Raw genomic sequence first — 19,798 nt, forward strand, 5'->3', positions numbered from 1 at the left:
CTAAACAGCAATGGGATAGCACAGCAGAGTCAAATAAATAACTGTCTTTATTTAAAATATAATCAGGATAGGGTTTGTAATTTGGCATTTACATACATATTTAATTAAAATTGTAAACTTTTTGATAATTGATAGGAAAATATTATGGTTTTTTTAACGATATTTTCAAAGCAATTACCACTGTTAATTTCCATTAATCCGGAAGCAAGGTTTTTTGCTATAAGCAACTACTTTGATTGTTTGCGCTGCACTGCACAGCCCCACAATACAACAATACGGCTGTAATTGAATATAAAGATATGTACAATAAATATATATTCCATAGGTATTGCAAATATGCATACATATACATATTTTTAATCATTTTAATAGGCCACTTTTTGTGAGCGACTTGTTAAAAGCTTTATGCACCAATGCACTCCGCAAAGAGATAAGTACAAAGCGCTGGAATTTTGCCTTTTATTTATAGAATTTTAATTCCATTGCGCCACGCTGGAGTATAACATTTAATTGATATTATTTATATTAGAGTCAAAAAGACGCAACATACATTGTAAAAATGTTGTAAAATTGTTAAAATTTGGAAATATACTGCAAATTGCTATAATATTGAACATATATTGATACTGAAGCGCAGTTCAAATATTTTCAATGTTTGCCATTTCTGTACAACTGTAGAGAAGGTAGCTAGCTGCTCAGGTTGGCAAATATAATCATATAATATATTGGCAACCTGCAGCTGAAGAGCATTTACAATGCATTGCATTGCACAATTTGTTGCTGTTTGCATTTATAAAATATTAACTAGCAATTTGCAGTGTCTGCATTTATAAGATGGCATAGGGGCTGGCAAACAGAAGCTGAACCAAAGCCGAAGATGAGTTACGCCAGACAGACAGACGGGCAGACAAACAGGCAGGCGGGGGCAGGACATGGCAAGCCAACAAATAGACAGCTTCAAAAGTAACTCAAACGATTTAATTTGGCAGAACTGCAGGCAGCCCGCCTGAGCCGAGGCTCTCAGAGAGCCGAGTCTGAAAGGCACTTTAACTATATTAATTGATATAGTCGCTTGCAGCTATAATTTGCACAAGCTCAAGTCGAAAGCCTGCCAATTTCAATACTAGCACCATCACAGACACATAGCACTTGGAGAGATTGGGATTTGTGCTTAGGGTTGGGCATTGGACTGCGGTGTCTGGCTTGATGGCTTTGCCCGCTGGCGCGCTCTCTCCCACTCTCCCCCTTTTGGCGCAACATGGCGTATACGCAATCAAATGTACATGAGGCATCAAATGTAGCTGCTGACGCCAACGTCGTCGATTCCCAAACCCAAACAACACACGGGGTAGTAGAGCGCACAGCTCCTTTAACATAGATCAAATGCTGCATAGTCCGCCAGACAGTCAGACCGAAGAAACAGAATGACAGAACGACAGAAAGGCAGAATGACAGTGCCCAGAGCGCAGGAAAACAATTTACAATGCCACCAAGTTGCTGCGGAGATGTTGCACAAGATATTTGGCACTGGCAAATGGCAATAGATGGCTGACAGAGAGAGGGTCGATTCTTAAGTGGCTAAAAGGGAAGTCTGTAATCAAGCTTATGAAAATCAGGCAACGACGAGACCAAGAGGGAATGCTCCTGGAATGAGAGTACAAATTATTGTAAGACTCATGTGTATATGTATAAGAATTTCTGCATTTCAAATAAGACTTCTTCAATTAATTAATTCTAGAATTGAATATAAATTCCTAAAGAATAGTTGCCATAAACAAATGTAATTAATTAAATGAAGACAAAGTTATCAAAAATGTAATGAATATTGTATATATAAATAGTCTACGGCTACATGACTAGAGCTTATCAATCATATTGTCTTTATGGAAGATTTTCGAAATTTTTTAAATCTGCGCTTAAGTTTTCTCTTAAAACTTTCTTTAAAACTTGTTAGTCTTGTGGTTTTCTTTTGCAGCTAATGGCATGTTGCCTGCCTACGTTCACCTGCTCGTTTCCGAGAAGCTCCCATGAGCCCACTGCATATAAATCAAAGCTGTCGGACAGCATTTTGAGAACCTTTCTCAAAACTTCAGCTGCTGCACTTGCTGCGGCACACACATGACAATAACTGGCCAGTCCCGCCCACTGTAATGCAAGGGCCTTACGAGCATGAACTATGTATATATATATATATATATATATATGTACATCAATGGCAAATTTGTATTATATGTGTATGGATAGATAGCTAGCATTTTGATATTTGTGTGCTATGTGCAAGCAACCCTTTTGCTGTATGCATTTGTTTATAAAGCAAAGTCTGAGCATGTAGAGAGACTGTGCGGGTGTGTGTGTGTGTATGTGGGTTTTGACTAGTCACTGGCAAAGTGTTGAGGGGTTATGTTGTGGGGGTAATAAGTTTAATGTGTGCTACGAGCATATTTTAAGAATCTCTCTCCTCTATCAATCTGCCTCGTGCTAGCACTCTCTCTCTCTCTCTCTCTCGCTAGCACTCTCTCTCTGTCTCTCTCTTGCTCGCTCTCTCTATCGCTTGAGCGTTTCGCTGCTAGCCAGCTGTCAGTTGTTGTTGATGGTTGACTGCCTGCCTGCCAGCTCGCCTGCCAGCTTACATTAGCAGCATCTCAGTCATGGGCTGGGAACTGGGCCTGAGCCTTGATGCTACCCCTGCATACTTCGATATATAGCGAGTACTTCAAGTGAACACTGTACAGTGAACACTGAACTGTCCCAGCTGACGTTGAATTATCATAAATTGCTAAAGTTTGTTTTTGGCGTAACAAAACTTGGGACTGCCACTTGCTGCTGCTGCTGCTGCTGCTGATGATGGGCTGCATGTTTGTTGTGTGTGTGAGTGTGTGTCAAAAGTTTTCATCAAGCGAAAATCAGCACAATTAGGCGCATGTTATGATGCCGAAAGGGTTCAAGGCTCAGTCTTGGGTTGGCCGGGTACACAGCCCCCTGCTGCTCTTAAGTGCAGTGACAGGCTTTACATAAGTTTGTTTGGCTTTGCTCGCAACATCAATGTTGCATAATCCTATTAAGTTCACGTTGTGGCTTGGTTGTTCGAGAAGCAGCGCAAAGGTGCTTAATTTGCCGTTGCTTTTATTGATTTCCACCCACACGCCCACCGCCCACACACACCTACACTCGCACTCGCACTCCATATTCTACACTCTTTTTTTACTGCGCCGCTCTTTCACATATTAGGGGGCGGCAGCTAAAAGGCATTAAAGTCTTGACAAGGCTATTAAATGCTTAAGAGGCAGCGACGTTAATGACAACATCGAGCACAGAAAGGGCAAACGAGGGCAAAGAAAACGGCGACGGCAACGGCGACGTCAGCGTTGCTCAAGCAGAAGCCTTGCAGAGTGCGCACAAGGATTACAATTTACGAGTCCTGCCAGCCATGAAGGTGTGATAAAATTTCAGCAATTAAAAAAACGTGTGCGTTGACAACGACGACCACGAGCAGGACGAGCTCTCCCCACAGTAACCACCCCGCCCACAAAGTTCCTACTCTGCACGCACTACGCAGTCATGGCATGCAGCTTAAAATGAATAAAAATTTGGTCAGCATCTGGCCGAAGCCGCAATACACTAACTAACTTTAACTGTTTGGCAGTTAATCTAATTAAACCATAAATAGTTTATGTTTTAATAAATGTTTTTAATGCCTTAATTGCTATTCAATCGAATTACTGCAGAGTAATTGCCAACTATTTACAATTTATTCAGTAATTCGAACAGCTTTAACATAATGAAAACTATGTTGGAAATTCATTTAGAAAATAGGCTATGATCACTTTCTGGTTGGGACAGCTGCTGCATATAGCAAACTATCTTTGGGAAATATATTTCAATTGTATGTTCCACTAAATATTTTATTGTGTTGCAAACAACACGACAGTGCTGTGGCTTCCCACGCGGGAAAGTGTTCTAAAGACCGAATTGGGCGGCATTTGAGCTGCACGCATAAAAAGTTGTGAGCAGTTAAAACGTCGTTGGCATTTGAAACATTTTCGGAGCACAAGTGAGCAGCAGTAGCAGCAGCAGCAGCAGCTGAGAATACTGCAAATTTATGCGCCTTCCTTTTGCATAATTACCCCACAACGCGTCATCCGCAGGCGGGAACGCTGCTGCCACTTCTCTCGCACTGCCACGCCCCTTGGCGCCCACGCACACGCTGATTTTGATAACGTCGCTTGGGTGCTTGCAACATTGCAGCGCGTATTTTTAATTTCCGTCGCCGCGCGCAATGCTCACAATTCTCTCGGCATACGCGGCGTATGCGCGACTTTTGGCTGCTGTTGCGATAAGCGAGCAACATGTCAAGGTGTGCGCATGAGTGTGTGTGTGTGTGTGTGTGTGTGTGTGTGTGTGTGTGTGTAGAGGTAGATAATGTAAAATTAAAAGGGAAACTGTGCAAAACAGCAACGGGAAGGGCAACGGGAACGGGAACGGGAACGGGTACACAAATGGGAGCGGGAACGGAACTGCGCGTTACAGATCTTGAATTATGCGTTTGCAGATTGCAAAACAGTCAGAAAGATAGACAGTCAGACAGACAGGCAGTTCGAAAAGGTCTATCTCCTGCATAGATACAAAATTTATATACATATATATCTATGTGTATATAAATTTGCTGGAATTTATGTTAAATGTTTTGTGCAAACTTTTAATTAGGCAGCTAAATGGCAAATGGTGCAGCGTGTGATATGATTAATGAAATGCTGGCATGTAATTGTGGGCAACAAAACACGCAACGGGACTGCCTCGCTGGTGTGAGTGTGAATGTAGGGGATGCCAAATCTGTGAGGGGGTTGATGATATAAATTGGGGCAAATTAATTGCAACTGCCTCAGGTGTGTGAAAATTTCAGTCGTAATTAGATGATGGAAACGCTATGAGCTGTAAGCAGAAAAGTTTCACTCCATAATGTTGGGCAATGTGTCTGTGGATCAGAGGAGCGGGAACAGTCGAAGAAGAAGGGAAGAAGCCTGGGAAACTGAACATCGTTGCTTGAGTGGAGATTATAAATGCTTCTAATGAATTGTGTGCCAGATAGCAACAAGATGATAAAACATTAACCAATGTAGGCAAATATTTGTGTGCGTGTGTGTGAGCACAAAAACTGCCCAACAGCTGCGATAAGTTTATCTAATGTTTAAACATGCGACTCAATATTAATTGCAATCATTAAGCTGGCCAAAGTAAGAACTCGTTTGAATTTAATGCCTCGAAATACTGTTAAAATCCCAGAGAACTCAGTAATTGCTTGTTAAAGGCCTGCTTGGCTCAGTTTGAACTGATGCATAATGTTAACATATTAATAATAGAAACATTTCAAATATGAATAATTTACAATTCGGGGCAGAGCCTGTCCTTAAGCCCTTTTAATGATAACTTCATCTGTGCAGCCACTCAAATGCCACAACCTGTTTTCCAATATTGCAATATTGGCAGCAGCACATTCAATTACAGCCACATGAGCCCTGAAAGCCACACACACACACACACAATGTGCACAACCAAAGAAGCTCCGAATCGTAAATGCAATAATAAAAACTGAACTAACTCTATATTGAGCCAGAGCTGCGCATATATATGTGGGTGTAAGTGCATTAAGAGCTGAAAAACTTTGATATCAGTCAAACAAATGACAAACGACAACAAATAATTAAATCAATAAAAATTTGAAATATCTACATAGAAAACTACTCAAAAATTCCATCAGCTTCAATTACCAGGGCTCTTCTGGCAGGGTAACAGGCTCTGGGGCAGAAGCAGTGCCAGTGGCAGGGGCACTTTCGACTTTTGCAACATCATCAACAAATTGTTGCCATACCAAAAACAACACAAGTGCTCCTGCCGCATGCTGGCAAGGATGTGCCATGAGCATGCCAAACACAACGCCCATTTGCAGTCAACTGCCAATATGCGAGGCAGCCGCCCAACAACAATCACAGAGCATGCCCCAAAGCCCCCCTCCAAGCCTAGCTCTCACTTGAAAAAAATACGACTACCAAATATTTTCAACAGTGGCCTGTAAGAATACACACATGCATATGTACATATTTTTAAGAGTATGTATGTATGTATGCATAAGAATTTACATCGCCCACACACAAACACACACACAATTCAACTCAAACTCATCTGGCGTCTGTGTCGAGCCCCGGCCAACATGTGCATGAGAATCGAACAAGTCAAGAGTGTAGAAAAAAAAATTTCAGTATGTTTGTTCTTTTTTTTTGACTCAAAAAAGGGGTTTATGTTCACATAGGTGGGGCAACTACTCAAATTGAAGGTGGTGAAGCTGTCAAGACATAGAGATATATGGTATACAGAGAGAGACAGAAAGGAAGAGGAAAGAGAGAGGGAGAGTGAGTGAGAGAGAGAAAGAGAGGGAGAAAGAGATGGAGAAAAGCGGAAGAAAGGCAAAAAGGAAACAAAGGATCGTCTGGGAACAAAATTTTGGAAATAAGAAATAATTAAAAAAAAAAAAAATCGAGAAAAACCAAGCGAAAATGTAAACAAATGTTGTCTATAAGATATTCTGTTACACAAGAAAACGCTGGAAAATACATTTCAAAAATTTTATTTCAAGTAAGAGTTTAAGAGAGAATGAAAGGGAACAAAAGAAGCTATAAGTTCATCTTGGAAAAGTTTTGAAAACCTAGAAACTTACTTTCAATTCATAATGTGAAAAGTACGAAACACCATATGAAATATATTTCATATTTATGTGTATATTTAGCTACGCATCTTCATATAAGCATATAGAAATGTGTAGAAAGCAGAACTCTATGCTACCCGTTCGGCACGCTTTTAATGAATGCAGGGTATAATGAGGCAGAAAAAAACGCAACGCACAGATGCTGCGTAAAAGTTATGCACACAAGTTGGGGATTTTCGAAGTGCCTGCGGCTGGGAGCGAACTCCGAAAAAGCGAGCAACAACGTTTGCAGAATTTCAGTTTATTTTGTTAAATGACATGGAATATGCGCCCGAAGCGTGTGCTGGCCGCGAAGCCTGTCGCACAAAAGTATGCTGCAAATTAAATATTTTCGTAAATTTTTCATTCCAATTAATAACCACAAACCACACACAATTTTCTTTCTGCTTGCAGGATCGACACGTCACACGCAATGGCGACACTGAGCCCGTCGTGGATCCCTCCCAGGATTACATGCTGATGCTGGGCTACGAGAATGCCACCCACACCGTCCTACGCTTCCGCCGCAAGTTGGACACATGCGATGCCAGCCATGACATCGCCATAACGGTAAGCACCGTCGACGTTTAATAGATATATTGGCCAAAGTTTGTGCCAAGTGAAATTTATGCACTCACTTGTGCCACGCTTGACTATTGACTCTATCTCTCCCTCATAGCGAGTGTGTGTGCGTGTGTGTGTGTGTGTGTGTGTGTGTGTATGTGTGCGCCTTCATAATTTATGTTAATAAAAAGTTTCTTATGTCTTGAGTCTTGGGCTGATGATATAAGCGCCGCCATCAAAATACTAAAGTGATTTCCGGGGGAAGCAAACAGCGGCACGTACTTACGCCCAACTTGCCAGCGGGCATAAATACTTTGTTGGGATGGGGCTGGCAAATAACTACAAAAGACGACTAACATGAGTTGTACACGAGTTGGCCCAATATCTTTAGGCATATATCAGCACAAGTTGTGTGTCCACAGAGCCAGGGTTGCAACTTCAAGGGGGGCCTGATGTTAAACGCGGAAGTTATTAGAAAGAATATGTTATTGTGAAAATATTTGTGAGCGAATGAATTGATCGATATACGAGATACCTTCTTTTTTTTGTATAAATTGACCGATGAGTGGGATACTGACAATCATTTTAATCGATTACCAATCTTCAATCACTAAATGTGTCTCCGTACTATATTATCTATATCTGTGTTTATTTAGTAAATGAATACTTATATGAAAAGCAAGCAAGAAAAGGATTATTCTCTGGGCAATGTAAAATTCATCAATATCTGAATTATAGACACTTTCATTTATCGATAACCAATTATCGATTAGTGTTCCTCATATCATTGGAATATTCTTATTAATCAGAGAGTATCACAATCGATCCAAATTTACCAAATGCTATCGATTACAATTAATCACGCGAAATGCATTTATTTAGCAGCTAGTTAAAATATATGAGCAAAAGCAAACAGCGCATTCTGTTCGCTACTTAGCAATGTTTATACAGTATCATTTCTATGGAATCCTCTATATCGACAGCCACTGTCAATTGGCCCGACTAAAGCTCTACTCCTTGACTTCTTTCAGCATCATCCAGAAGAAAATGTCATAGTGATAAAAGTTTTATCACGTAAAACTTAAGCGTAAATCTTTAAGAAAACTTTCTGGTTAACTTAAGCAAACAAACGGCACCACGCACAAGCACAAATACTCAGCAGACGCACACACACGCCGACAGACAGGCAGGATGACGGACGGACAGAGGGACAGACAGAAAGTCCTGGCGACATAGACGCGCGACAAGGCCCGCTCCTAAAACCACATAGCATATACATATATTAAGATATACTTAGATGTGGTGCCAAGCAAAACAACCGAAAATGTGAAGGAAAAAAGAAAATTATGCACCGTTGCGTGTGTTTGTACGTGTGTGCTTGTACGTGTGTGTGCGTGTGTGTGTTGGTTGGTTGTGTGTAGACACATTGGGTTATTGCTGTATCTAAACGGTTTTTCCGACTTGTCTTTGGCTTGCCAGATTGGGCTGACCATTTTATTTGTCTGGCGTATTAATTGGGTTTTGTCGCGTCATCAACAGCCATTGGCTGGGAGTATTTTGGGGCCCCAAATCTTTACTAAATCGCCAGACAAATTAGTTCGCAATGTGCTAGTTATTGATGGTGTTGTTCTTGTTGTTTTCTTTTTCTTTCTATAAGAAGTTGTTGCTGTAGTTGTTGTTATTTCGTAATTTTTGAAACACAATGCAAAGTTTTAATGAATTTTTGTTGCTGGCTGGCCTTACACTAAGCTTAAGTTTGCACAAAGTTGGAAATTCGGTTGTTACTTTTGCTTCCCTTTGCTTTTGTGCTTTATTTCACTTTACTTTATTTCCGTTCGTTTACTTTGCGTTGCGCTTTACCCATCTATGCAAATTTTCCAGTCAAGGTATTTTACATCTTTGTTCATTCGCGCGTCTAACAACACCCACAAAAGAAAAAGTTGCTTGCACTTATACCCTGTACACAGGCGAAGCGAGTAGATGAGTCGAGAACTGCAAGCCCGCGACTTTTAAGCTGTGACTTAAGGATCTAGTGCTATTTGGGATCTATCTGGCATCTATCGCCATACACAGATATATTTCAGGATTCAATTGTATTGATTAAAATTAAAAGCAACTAATACACTCATTTGCACATCGTGCACAGAGTATAAAAACTAAAAAACTTTAAGCTACCCAAGCAGGACAAAGGGTGCAAGGGGTCACAACCATTTGGCAAATTAAGCCCCATTTGTTGTGCGTGTTTGTAGCGTCGGGGTAGAGTCGGCTAGCTGGGGGTAGTTAAATTAATAATGTATTGTGTGCAGAGCGGTTGCAGGTGCGCCCCACAGTTGACGAGCGTTGGTTTTGTGGAGGGGTCTTGAGGTCGGTCAAGAGGTGCATAATTTGCGTTGCACTTAAAAATTTATTAATTGTTTGGATTTTACCTACGCTTAATGAGCGGCAATTGTGCAAATTAAATAAAATAGAAGAAATAAAGGAATGCAAATGTTCAGGGAAGCAAATAATTTGTATGGCAAGCAGAAACAAAATGTAATCAATCAGGAAATTGGCGACAAAAGTCGGGTTTGAGTGCCTTGAAATTAACTGAGAGGCAGAAAAAATACTCATGATATCGGAAACAATAAAGAATGTATAAACAGGTTGAAAAAATCATAGCATAATTAATAATAAGAATAGATTACAGCTCATGTTAAGGCTATGAAAATCTCAGTTCAGGAAAAACATGCAGAATTATATGATAATAGAATTACGTTAACAGTTTTCACTTTAAGTTTTCGATTTGAGCTAAAAAATTCAAATCCGCTTTTTGCTACTGCGCATTCAGGCTCTTCAGCAAATATTCTCTACAGCTTATCCCATTTTCAGTATAACAGCATTTTCTTTTCTCTTCTTTTTTTTTTTTGAATTTTTCAATCAAAGTTTTTCCATAACCAAAAAAAAAAAACTAAATAAAAAGAATATTAATATGCTTATCACATTTTCCATGCCACTTCAAAGTGCACTGAAGCCAACCATATGGTTTTAACCTAAGCCGCTCAAGTGGCATAATCAACCCCCCCAACCGTAATCCACCCTTTTGGCAACCCCTTGGGCTCGTTCAATTTTTTATTAGATAACCAAATTAACCCAAAATAATGCAAAGCCAAAGTAAACAATATGGAAACAAAAAAAAAGAGGATAAATAAAACGAAAACGCTAAGGAAAAGGAAAACTAAAAACCGCCTGCATTTTCAATAAACCTACAACAAGGAGCCAAACAACATTTCTAGCTGGTTAGGCGCATAATGAAATGCCCTTTAAATAACTCGCTACCGGGAATTCAGCAGAATACGAAAAAAAAATAAACGGAAAACAGAGAACAGAAAAAGAACAGGCTTCAAACTTTCAAAGGTCATAAAAAATTACGTTTCAGTGGCTCAGTCAATCAGTCGATCAGCCTTTCAAGTTGCCAATGTTCAATTAAGCGTGCAGAAAGCAGCGTCAATAAATTTTATTTTCTTATTTCTTGTGAACGTCGGGCAACCCCCCTCGAACTTGGCTCGAACTCGACCCAAGCATATGTGACGCATAACCCAAAAGTTCAAAGTTTTCCATATGCATCCATATACGTGGCTATATAAATAAATTCACTGTAATACGCGTATGTGAGCGTGTGTTTATTTTTATAATTAAATGCAAAAGGCGAGCAACCCTTTAAGCCATAAATAAAAATAGAAAAAAAAAAACTGCCAGCCAGCTAAATAAAACGAGTTTATTGCACGCCGCAAAATGTCAACCGCAATTCGTAAAAAAAAAAAAATATATATATATATATATTTAGATAGAATATGTATGTATATGACGGGCATTTGTAACCGCCAGACGACGAGAAATATCAATCGATGTGGGTTCATTTGTGTGTAATGAACATTAATGAAGCGCAAAGAGCGTGACTAATAACAAAATTACCAATTGGCCAAAAAGAGTCGTGCGAGAGGGTGACTCTGCAGTCGGCGACAGTTGGTCAACCCTCGTCTCGGTCCCGCTCTCTTTAACCAAATGAAATGGCCAAAAGTGGAAAATTTGCAGACAGCCCGATGGAGAATCGAAGTCACATTATAATAAAATGCGCATAAACCATAAATGCCATTAAGTGCGTCATTTCAATTTGATTCTTGCGTTCAGATTTCGCGGCCTTCCCAAATGTAACCGCCCACTTTATGTGGCGGGGCGTGCAGTCCATTTACCAAGTTTGTCAGACGCCATTTGACGGAAACACTTTACATAGCAATACCACAAAGAGAAAGAGAGAGAGAGAGATAGATGTGAATGTTAACTGCGGCAGACAGACAGAGAGACTGAGAAAGAAAGTGGAAAATGGGCATATCTTGATGATGGTCCCCTCTCTCTCCTGGACTATTTCAATTTAAACAATCTTTTCCGTTTAGTTCAAGCTGTGATTATTATGAATTTTTCTCATTTTTTGTTGTTGTAGTATATGTTTGTGGCTTCCATTTATCTTCAACATTGTTTGAGCGAAGCGATAGATGAAATAATTATAAAATATATATATTTTTACACCTAGTACATAGAACTAAATCATTGTCGTTTAGAATTTTGAATTTATGGCCAAACATTAAATTTATCTTCCTCTGTTTTGCTGATTAATTTCCAAAAACTTTTGTGCCATTGTTTATAAATTTCATTGAATTTACAATATATTTTAAACAAAAGACACAGTTCCCTACGATTAATTAAAATCTTTTGGATTTTAATTACCATCCACAGCTAATCATTAAAAACTCTATAGTCCTTCGCAATTAAATTGAGCCAATAATAAAACGCAAAACGACAACTTGACGAGCTACATAAAATTGTCATTAAGTAGCTCGAGTGATTTTCATCAATCTATTAATTTATTCCTTTATGCGGCGATCTGCAAATTGGGCGTCATGGCAAACTTTTTGAGTGGCTTCTCAATAAATGGGGAAAATGTCCTTTTTCATTAAAATTAATGTTCAGGCGACTTTACAACAAAACTTTGATTTATGCAAATAATTAAGTAATTACAATTAATGCATTAATGCGGACAGTTTGTTCATGACTTTCATGTTATTATTTGCTTGGGCTAAACTCAAATTGAAATTGCAAAATTACAAAAACAAAGCAGCAACAACAACAACAACAACAACAACTGCCAGAAGAAAGAAGAACTAATTTTAAATGCAAATTTTCTCTAAGCATGGCAAATTACAATACACACGTACAACATTCTGTAGCCCGTAAGTGACAATTAACACTAATTGTCATTAGAATAATTTCATATTGTGCTACATTGTTTGTTGTTCTTGTTGTTCGACCCGTTGGTGCTATTGTTGTTGTAGTTATTGTTCATACTCGCCACAACATTTCGCTGTCTGGCAATTTAAAATGCAAAAATTGTGCACAACAAGAGAAAAACAAGTAAAAATGCTCCAATCACATGTGATCGACTAGATGATATCCTATATACAGGCCATAAGTCGAGATTGATGCGCTAATGTGCACAAAATTGCAGCAGCGAGTTGTTCGACCATTTTTGAGCTTGTTTGTGTTTTTCTTAAACTCTTCTCACACTCACGCTTTTTATGTGTGCTCTGTATAAGTAGAAAGCGAAGTACATGTTTGCCGTGTAAACTAACGCTGAAGAGTTTGGGCACATCGAAAAAATATTGCTATAAAATAGTTTATAGTTTATGGCAGGCAGACTGCGCGCCTCGAGTTTGGGGCATGCGGCTCTGTAATGGAATTATGCAGTCTGCTTGCCACACACATGCTGCTACAATTTTTGCTATGTGTTTATTATTTTAACACGAAACTTGCACTGCAAAGTGGTGCTGGGTTCGTGGCGTCTCTATGTGAGTGGTGCTCGGTGCCTGCTATACTTGTAAACAGTAATTTTGCCCATTAATGGGCCTTTGGGTCTGGGTCCGGGTCCTGGCCCGGGAACCCATAATAACTTTCAACACACTCGCATTCCACACACACACACACACACACATTTGCAAAGTCGGTAATTGTTATTGTTGTTGTTACAGTTGTTGTAGTTTGGCATTGCAAGCTGGCAAAACAAAAAGGCAACAAGTCAAGTCGACAGTAATTTTCAACACTTACAAGAGGGTCGACCCCCATAGCTAAAGCAATGCCCGCAATAAGTGTCACGAATTCCCAAAAACCTTTTCTCCCTCAGCTTGGTTTGAAATCGAAATCGAATGCAATTTCATTGGGTTAAGTGAACGCGTGAAGAAAAATCCACCTTTCTCATATGTTGGCAGTAAAGTTCGTTTATATTTTCTTTCAAACAAAATACAAATATTTCGTTTTAAGTATGCTGAAAATAAGACGAAATGGATTAAGGGAATGACCGCAACTCCTTATTTCTTGCTTTGACTTTTGTGCAAAATGGTGCCATAAACATGAACACAAACACTCACACACACACATACATACACACGACATATATGGTCACACACATATGTGTGCAGTTTGTCACGACATAAGCTCGAAACTTACATTGGAAGGGTGGTGGGGGTGGAGGGAAGAGGGGGTTGAATAAGTATTAAGGCGGAATTCGCGTCACAGCAAAACGCAAAAACCAAACCAAAGCACTGACTTTTATAATGAATTATTAGTGGGGAGCTGGTGAGGAGCTAGTGGAGAGCTGGCGGTGCAAAGGGCCGAGCGGAAGGGGAAATGATGGCTAGCGGTTGCTTTTGTGGTGTTTGTGGATCTTGTGGTCTCCGCGTGGCACTTAAAAATTTAATAGCTCTGCAACAAAAAATAAAAAAAAACTTTTCCAAACGAACATAAAAGTATGCAACACAATTTAACTTAAATTGATTTAAATTTTGCTTTTAAAATCCAGAGTTGACTCAAAAAAAGTGAGCGACATAATAAAAATAAATAAAACGCATTCTTCGGGTTGCCGAAGATAATATACCCTTCTAGCTATATGTATATAGACTATATCAGGAAAATATTACCTCCATGATATCAATATCTTGGGAAAAAAAGCAAGAAGCGAGAGGAAAACCGTTTCAAGCCAATAATTCCTAGATCACGTGCATATAACGATATCCCCACTAAATATATATGGATGATCATATTTCATTAGATATAGTAAATTTATGGCTATATCCTAGCTGTAGCCTTCGACAATTCTTTTGCTAAGCGTTACATATTTCGTAACAAAATCCTAATACCTTTTGCATAATATTGCATATAAAATGCTTTTAACCTTTTACTGAAAAAAATCACAAGGGCATAACTAAAAATATAGCTGCAGCCCCGCACAGCTGCAAGCAAATGACATTTAGGCAGGCCGAAAGCCAAGCAAAGGTGTAGCTGCAACTAGATTTAGGTCCTTCAAGTCCTTGAAGCCCATTTCAACTGCAGTCAGCAAGTTGCGCAAGTTGTGCAAGGCGCTTCGTTACTTGGGGGAATTGCCAACAATTTGAAATTGCTAAATTGCAACCCAAGTAAATAGTATACAAAGAATTAATGATTGAATAAAGCAGTAATTCAAGATTGCTGCTTTTATTTGGACCTGGCACTGCACGGAAATTCGGAGCTGACCTTAACATATCAAACTCTCCTTAAATATTGCAGCAGTGTTTCTTTTTTCTTTTGCCAAGCCAGAGACCTTTTTAGCATGCAGCTTGTTGCCTAATTCATATTCATTTATTGTGTTGTGCTTTTGCCTCTCCACTAAGAGCCATCCCAACTATCTGCATAGCACAGTTTTTCTCTATGCCCCCCGTTTTCCTATTACCAGCTTGCTGCAGAGTTCAAGCAAACTGGCATATCCGTTGCTTTATTACATTTCGTTTAGTTTTTGGCCAACTGACCACTTTTTTGCGGTTACTTTGTGTGTGTGTATGTGTGTATACCCCCTCCCCCTCCCACCACTCTCTCTCGCAATCTGTGTGTGTGTGTGTGTGTCTTAGTTGCTTAGCTGCTCGGGTTTTGTGGCTTATTTGGTTACTGGCGCGGCATGAAAACTATATAAAAATGAACAAAAATAAAAATGTTCAAAATAAAATACAAAAAAAAAAAAAAAGACGACTACGAAATGAATTTAATAAACGAGTTAGCTTTTTCTGGACGAACCAGGCTGTGGGTGGGGTCGGGAGGGAGTGGGGAGGGGGGCACGCTGCACCATTTAACCATAAATAATAAAATAAAATAACTACAGGTTACCAACAATGCGCACACTTTATGCCAGAGTCTAACCCCATAGTTTTTATAAACAAATTGGTTTTACAGCTCTGCTCGGTGGGGCAAAAATGTAACCGTATGATGTTTGCGGTTTTCCCTGCCATTTTATTATTATTTAATTATTTTTATTTGCAACTGGCGTTGCCGAACAGCAGGAACTGGCTGCCAGGGCTTAATTACAATTCGCCCGAAAGATGTGCACATTTTGGTCTTGATTCTCTTGGCCTGTTGCATTTGACATGCACGTTAAAACGTTGGATGGCTAATCCAGCTGGCAAGCTTGACTGGTTATTTATTGCCTTGGCTGCACCAAAATACAGCAAATACAGAGCAACAACAACAACAAGCAAAACAGTTAAAACACTCAACTAACTGAAAAATGGCCAAAAATTGCAACCGCGCCCAGCCGCAGCATTCGGCGAAAACCAACTGCTGCCGCTCTTGACTCATGGTTGGCTCTCACTGGTTGCTTTTGTTTGTCATTGCATTACTTTGGCTGTTAAATCCCACACAGAGCTTTGTATTGCAGCCCGCTGCCCGCTCTTCTCTGCTCTACCAATATTTGTCGCTTTAGGGCATTAAAACAAACGCTTCTCGTTGCGTTTAGCTTTGGTGTTGCCTGCGTCTGGGCTTCTTTTATTTTTTTGCTTTGGTTTTGTTTCTGTTTTTTTGGCCAGCACACGTTTCACATGCACTTCAAGTGCACACAACAGGAGCTGCAGTGGCAACAACAACACACTCGCACACATTGAGCAAACTTTACGCGCAAAACGCGAAAATCACAGCCCGAAAGTGAAGCGCAACAAGAGAAAATGGCTAAATCCCAGCCAAGTCGACACCCGAATGCTCTGAAAGCAAAATTCCCATATAAGCAAAAATTTAGGAGGGAATGCATTTGTGTGAAATTGAAAATTGCAAACTACTCTTTACATTAAAACCAGAATCGAAGCCGTGTTGTGAAATGGTTCACTTCTCATTGAATTTCAATCGAAAGCCTTACTTTATGTTAAATAACTAGAGCTATTTAAACTTTTGAAATATTTTTTAACATCGATAAAATTACATATTAGGCCTTAAGAATTGATTAGGTGAAGCATTTCTGTTAGTTTTACAACACTGTTTGCCATAATCCTAAATCCTATTTTTAAGTGTTGTAAAATTGTAGTAGATCAGTCAAGGCAAAAAATTGTTATATATTTGAAAATATTTTGGACCAGCTATACTATTGACTTGAGGCATAAGCAACTATTCAGTATGGTGCACCAGATATAACGAGTTTCTGTGCAATTTGACTTGTTGGAAAACTTAACTCGTTAATAATCCTCAGCTAGTACGTACCCAATTCAAAGAACGCACAATTCGTCAAATGTGTATTATCCAGCACTCGTGTAGAGCATTATAAGCTCTGACCATTCCGATTGCCTGTTACTGTGAAGCTCATGCGAATCTCTGCCAGTTTATACAAGAGGAGGCTGCGCTTTGCCGCGCCGCGCCGTGCAACTCGCAATTCGCAACTTGCAACTCACAACTCATGTGTAAAAGGGGACAATGCAGGTTTTAGCTTTAATAAAGCGACTATGCGAGCCGTTGCCAGACCCACAGGCAGACGCACATACACACGCGCGCACACCCACACAATAGCATCCTGGACATGATGGCGAGTCGCAGAGTCCAACAGCGACCACTTTTTGGGTCCGGACTACACATGCTTCGGCTCTGGTGCGCCGTTTGCCTGTTTTGGTTTGGTTTGGTTGTGTACTTGATTTTTGGGCAAAGCGGCAAATAACATTTTTGTTTGGCTTTGACGTTGTTGCAATTGCAACGGTTATTCCATTTGCTTGACAAATATACGATGACGAGAACGATGGCTATGGCTATGGCAATGGAGGTGGAAATGGAAGTGGAAGTGGCATGGCACGGAACGTTTAGTCCCTGGCCGAACCTGTACCAGCTTCAGAGTTTGTGCGGGAGTTCAAACTTTTAGCGGGAATTATGCGCATTTTTGTTTGGTTGGCAGCGGCGCAAGTGGCGACTGACGAGTGAGAGAAACGCTTAAATCCAACTGCAATGGCTGGGTTAATGGCCATGTGAGTGTTTCTGTCTACGTGTGCGTGTGTGTGTGTGTGTTTGTGTGTGGGATGTGGCACTGCCAAAGGCTTTCAAGCAGCATGCAATATACATTCTGTTGCATACTTTTTTGGGCTCTCAAACTTCAAAGCAATCGACAGAAAAGCCACTCACAAAGTGCTCAAAATAAACTCCCAAAGCCATATTAATAGCATAAGATGGTAGTCAAAAAAAAAATTCGTTGCGTTTAAAAACTTAGAAAAGACAAACTAAAGCTAAAGATAAATGCAGAAATATAATGTAAAAAAGCTGCTTTAAATTGGGAATATTTTAAATAGCTATCAAATTCGTTAGTTAAACCTCAACTGAAATTTGAAATAATAAGCACACCCGTCAGCTTGTTAAAATCGTCTTATTTAATTTAATCCTATACTCAACACAGTGGCAACAAAAAGAACAACACCTGTTTAGAAAATGTGGAGAAAGTTTAATTAGATTGCTGCGTTTAAGTGCAGCTGCAAAAGCTGCCGCACTTGTCATAAATAAATTCAATTAATGTCAATTCCGACTAGAACACAAAACACACAATGCCACACCACACACACACACACACACACACACACACACACACACACTTACTCACGCACAACACACAGCATTAGTTAAAATGACTCAATTGAATGCAACAAAAATCATTAAGCCACTTAGGAGCCCACAACAGAATGAAAGCTAAATGGGACACAGACTAGGCGATTAGTCTGAGAATTTTGGCACATAAGCCTGTCGTGTGTGTGTGTGCGCCTGTTGGTTGCATATAAAAAGCCTATCAACAAAGCCTGCTGCTGACTGCTGCAATCAGAGCGACTGACACGGCAATTAGAGCACAACAAAAACTCAACAACAGGTATCGAGGGGCTGTCGAGGGGGAAAAGCGCCAGTTGCCGGGGGTAAGCAGGTTAGAGTCGTGTGGGTGTGGCATGGCCAATCTGCCACTTTGCATATTAGTTATTGAAATCAGCTGTCAGAAAGTTGCAGGCCACAGACGTTTGCAGCAGCGCACGAAAAACCCATTGATGATTGAATTGGCAATGCCTCACAGAGGAATAGGAGCACAGTCAGGAGCACACCCACACACACACACACATGAGTCTGAAATGTTCGACGTGACCATGGCAACCTGGTGCACACAGACAAAGACACCTCTTGAAATGCTTCTGGGGAACGGTTGATTTGATTCCAGTTGCCAGTTGCCCGCTGCCCGTTGCCAGTTGCTAGTTGCAAGCTCAGCTGCTGCTGAAACTTTAACAAAGCGACTCGTTGCTTTTATTGTTTAAGTGCAGCGGGGCCAACGGGGTCATGTACGTATGTCTGCAACTACACAAGTGTGAATTTTCCTATATGTATGTATCTGCATTCGTGTGCGTACGTGTGTGTGTGTGTGTGTATTTTGCTCTATTTATAATTCAATTGTAAATGCATTTCAATTACGTGCACATTAAACAAGCTTGGCAAAGAGCAAGTTTTGTGGCTCCTGCAAACAGTGGCTGACCAGAACAGGGCCAAGACCGGGTCCGACACCGGGACCGAGACCGAGGCCGAGACAGTGACCAGCTCCAGGACACGGTTCAACTTGACCACTTGACCATTAGCCATTAGCAGCGCCAACTTGGCGTACGTTTCGTTTCGCTTCGTATTCGCTTCTGGGACAATTGGACCATTATTAAAACGCGTTGAGATGGCAAAACGCAAGTGGCAACAAAACAAAACAAAAACTCAACTCAACTCGACTCAACAGCAGCCAACAAGAGCAGCAGCAACACGAGGAATAACAATGCAACAGCTGCAACAACAACAACACAATCGTAATGGGCTATAAAGTTTGAGGTGTGCGTACGTGTGTATCTGTGTGTGTGTGTGTGTGTGTGTGTGTGCGAGACTGGGCTGTGTATTTGGGCAAGTTAAACACAATAATTTATGTCGGCATACAAAGAAAATCAATAAAATTGCGATAGATTTAATGAGATGTGCTCCTCAGAATGATAAAATCAAAGAGCCATGGCCTTACTTACCAAGACCAAGGCCCATAACTCCGTGTCAACGTGGCTGGAAACCCATTTTGAATCGAATTGAGACCGAAATTATATTGTTTACCATGAACCGAGCTCTTTAGCGGATTAGTTAAATAGAGACCTG

At 40.2% G+C, this 19,798-nt stretch overlaps 1 protein-coding gene across 1 annotated transcript in view; it reads left to right on the forward strand.

Moving 5' to 3' along the window:
- olf413 (DBH like monooxygenase olf413) overlaps positions 1 to 19,798 on the forward strand; it is a 140,104-nt gene that overhangs the window by 92,334 nt on the left and 27,972 nt on the right. Inside the window, exon 3 of the mRNA XM_015175871.3 lies at positions 7,151 to 7,306. Within this exon, the coding sequence (XP_015031357.1) occupies positions 7,151 to 7,306 (156 nt within the window). The remainder of the gene's footprint in view (positions 1 to 7,150; positions 7,307 to 19,798) is intronic.

This window comes from Drosophila virilis, chromosome 3 (genome assembly GCF_030788295.1).
Source record: "Drosophila virilis strain 15010-1051.87 chromosome 3, Dvir_AGI_RSII-ME, whole genome shotgun sequence".
NCBI classification, from domain to species: Eukaryota; Metazoa; Arthropoda; class Insecta; order Diptera; family Drosophilidae; genus Drosophila; species Drosophila virilis.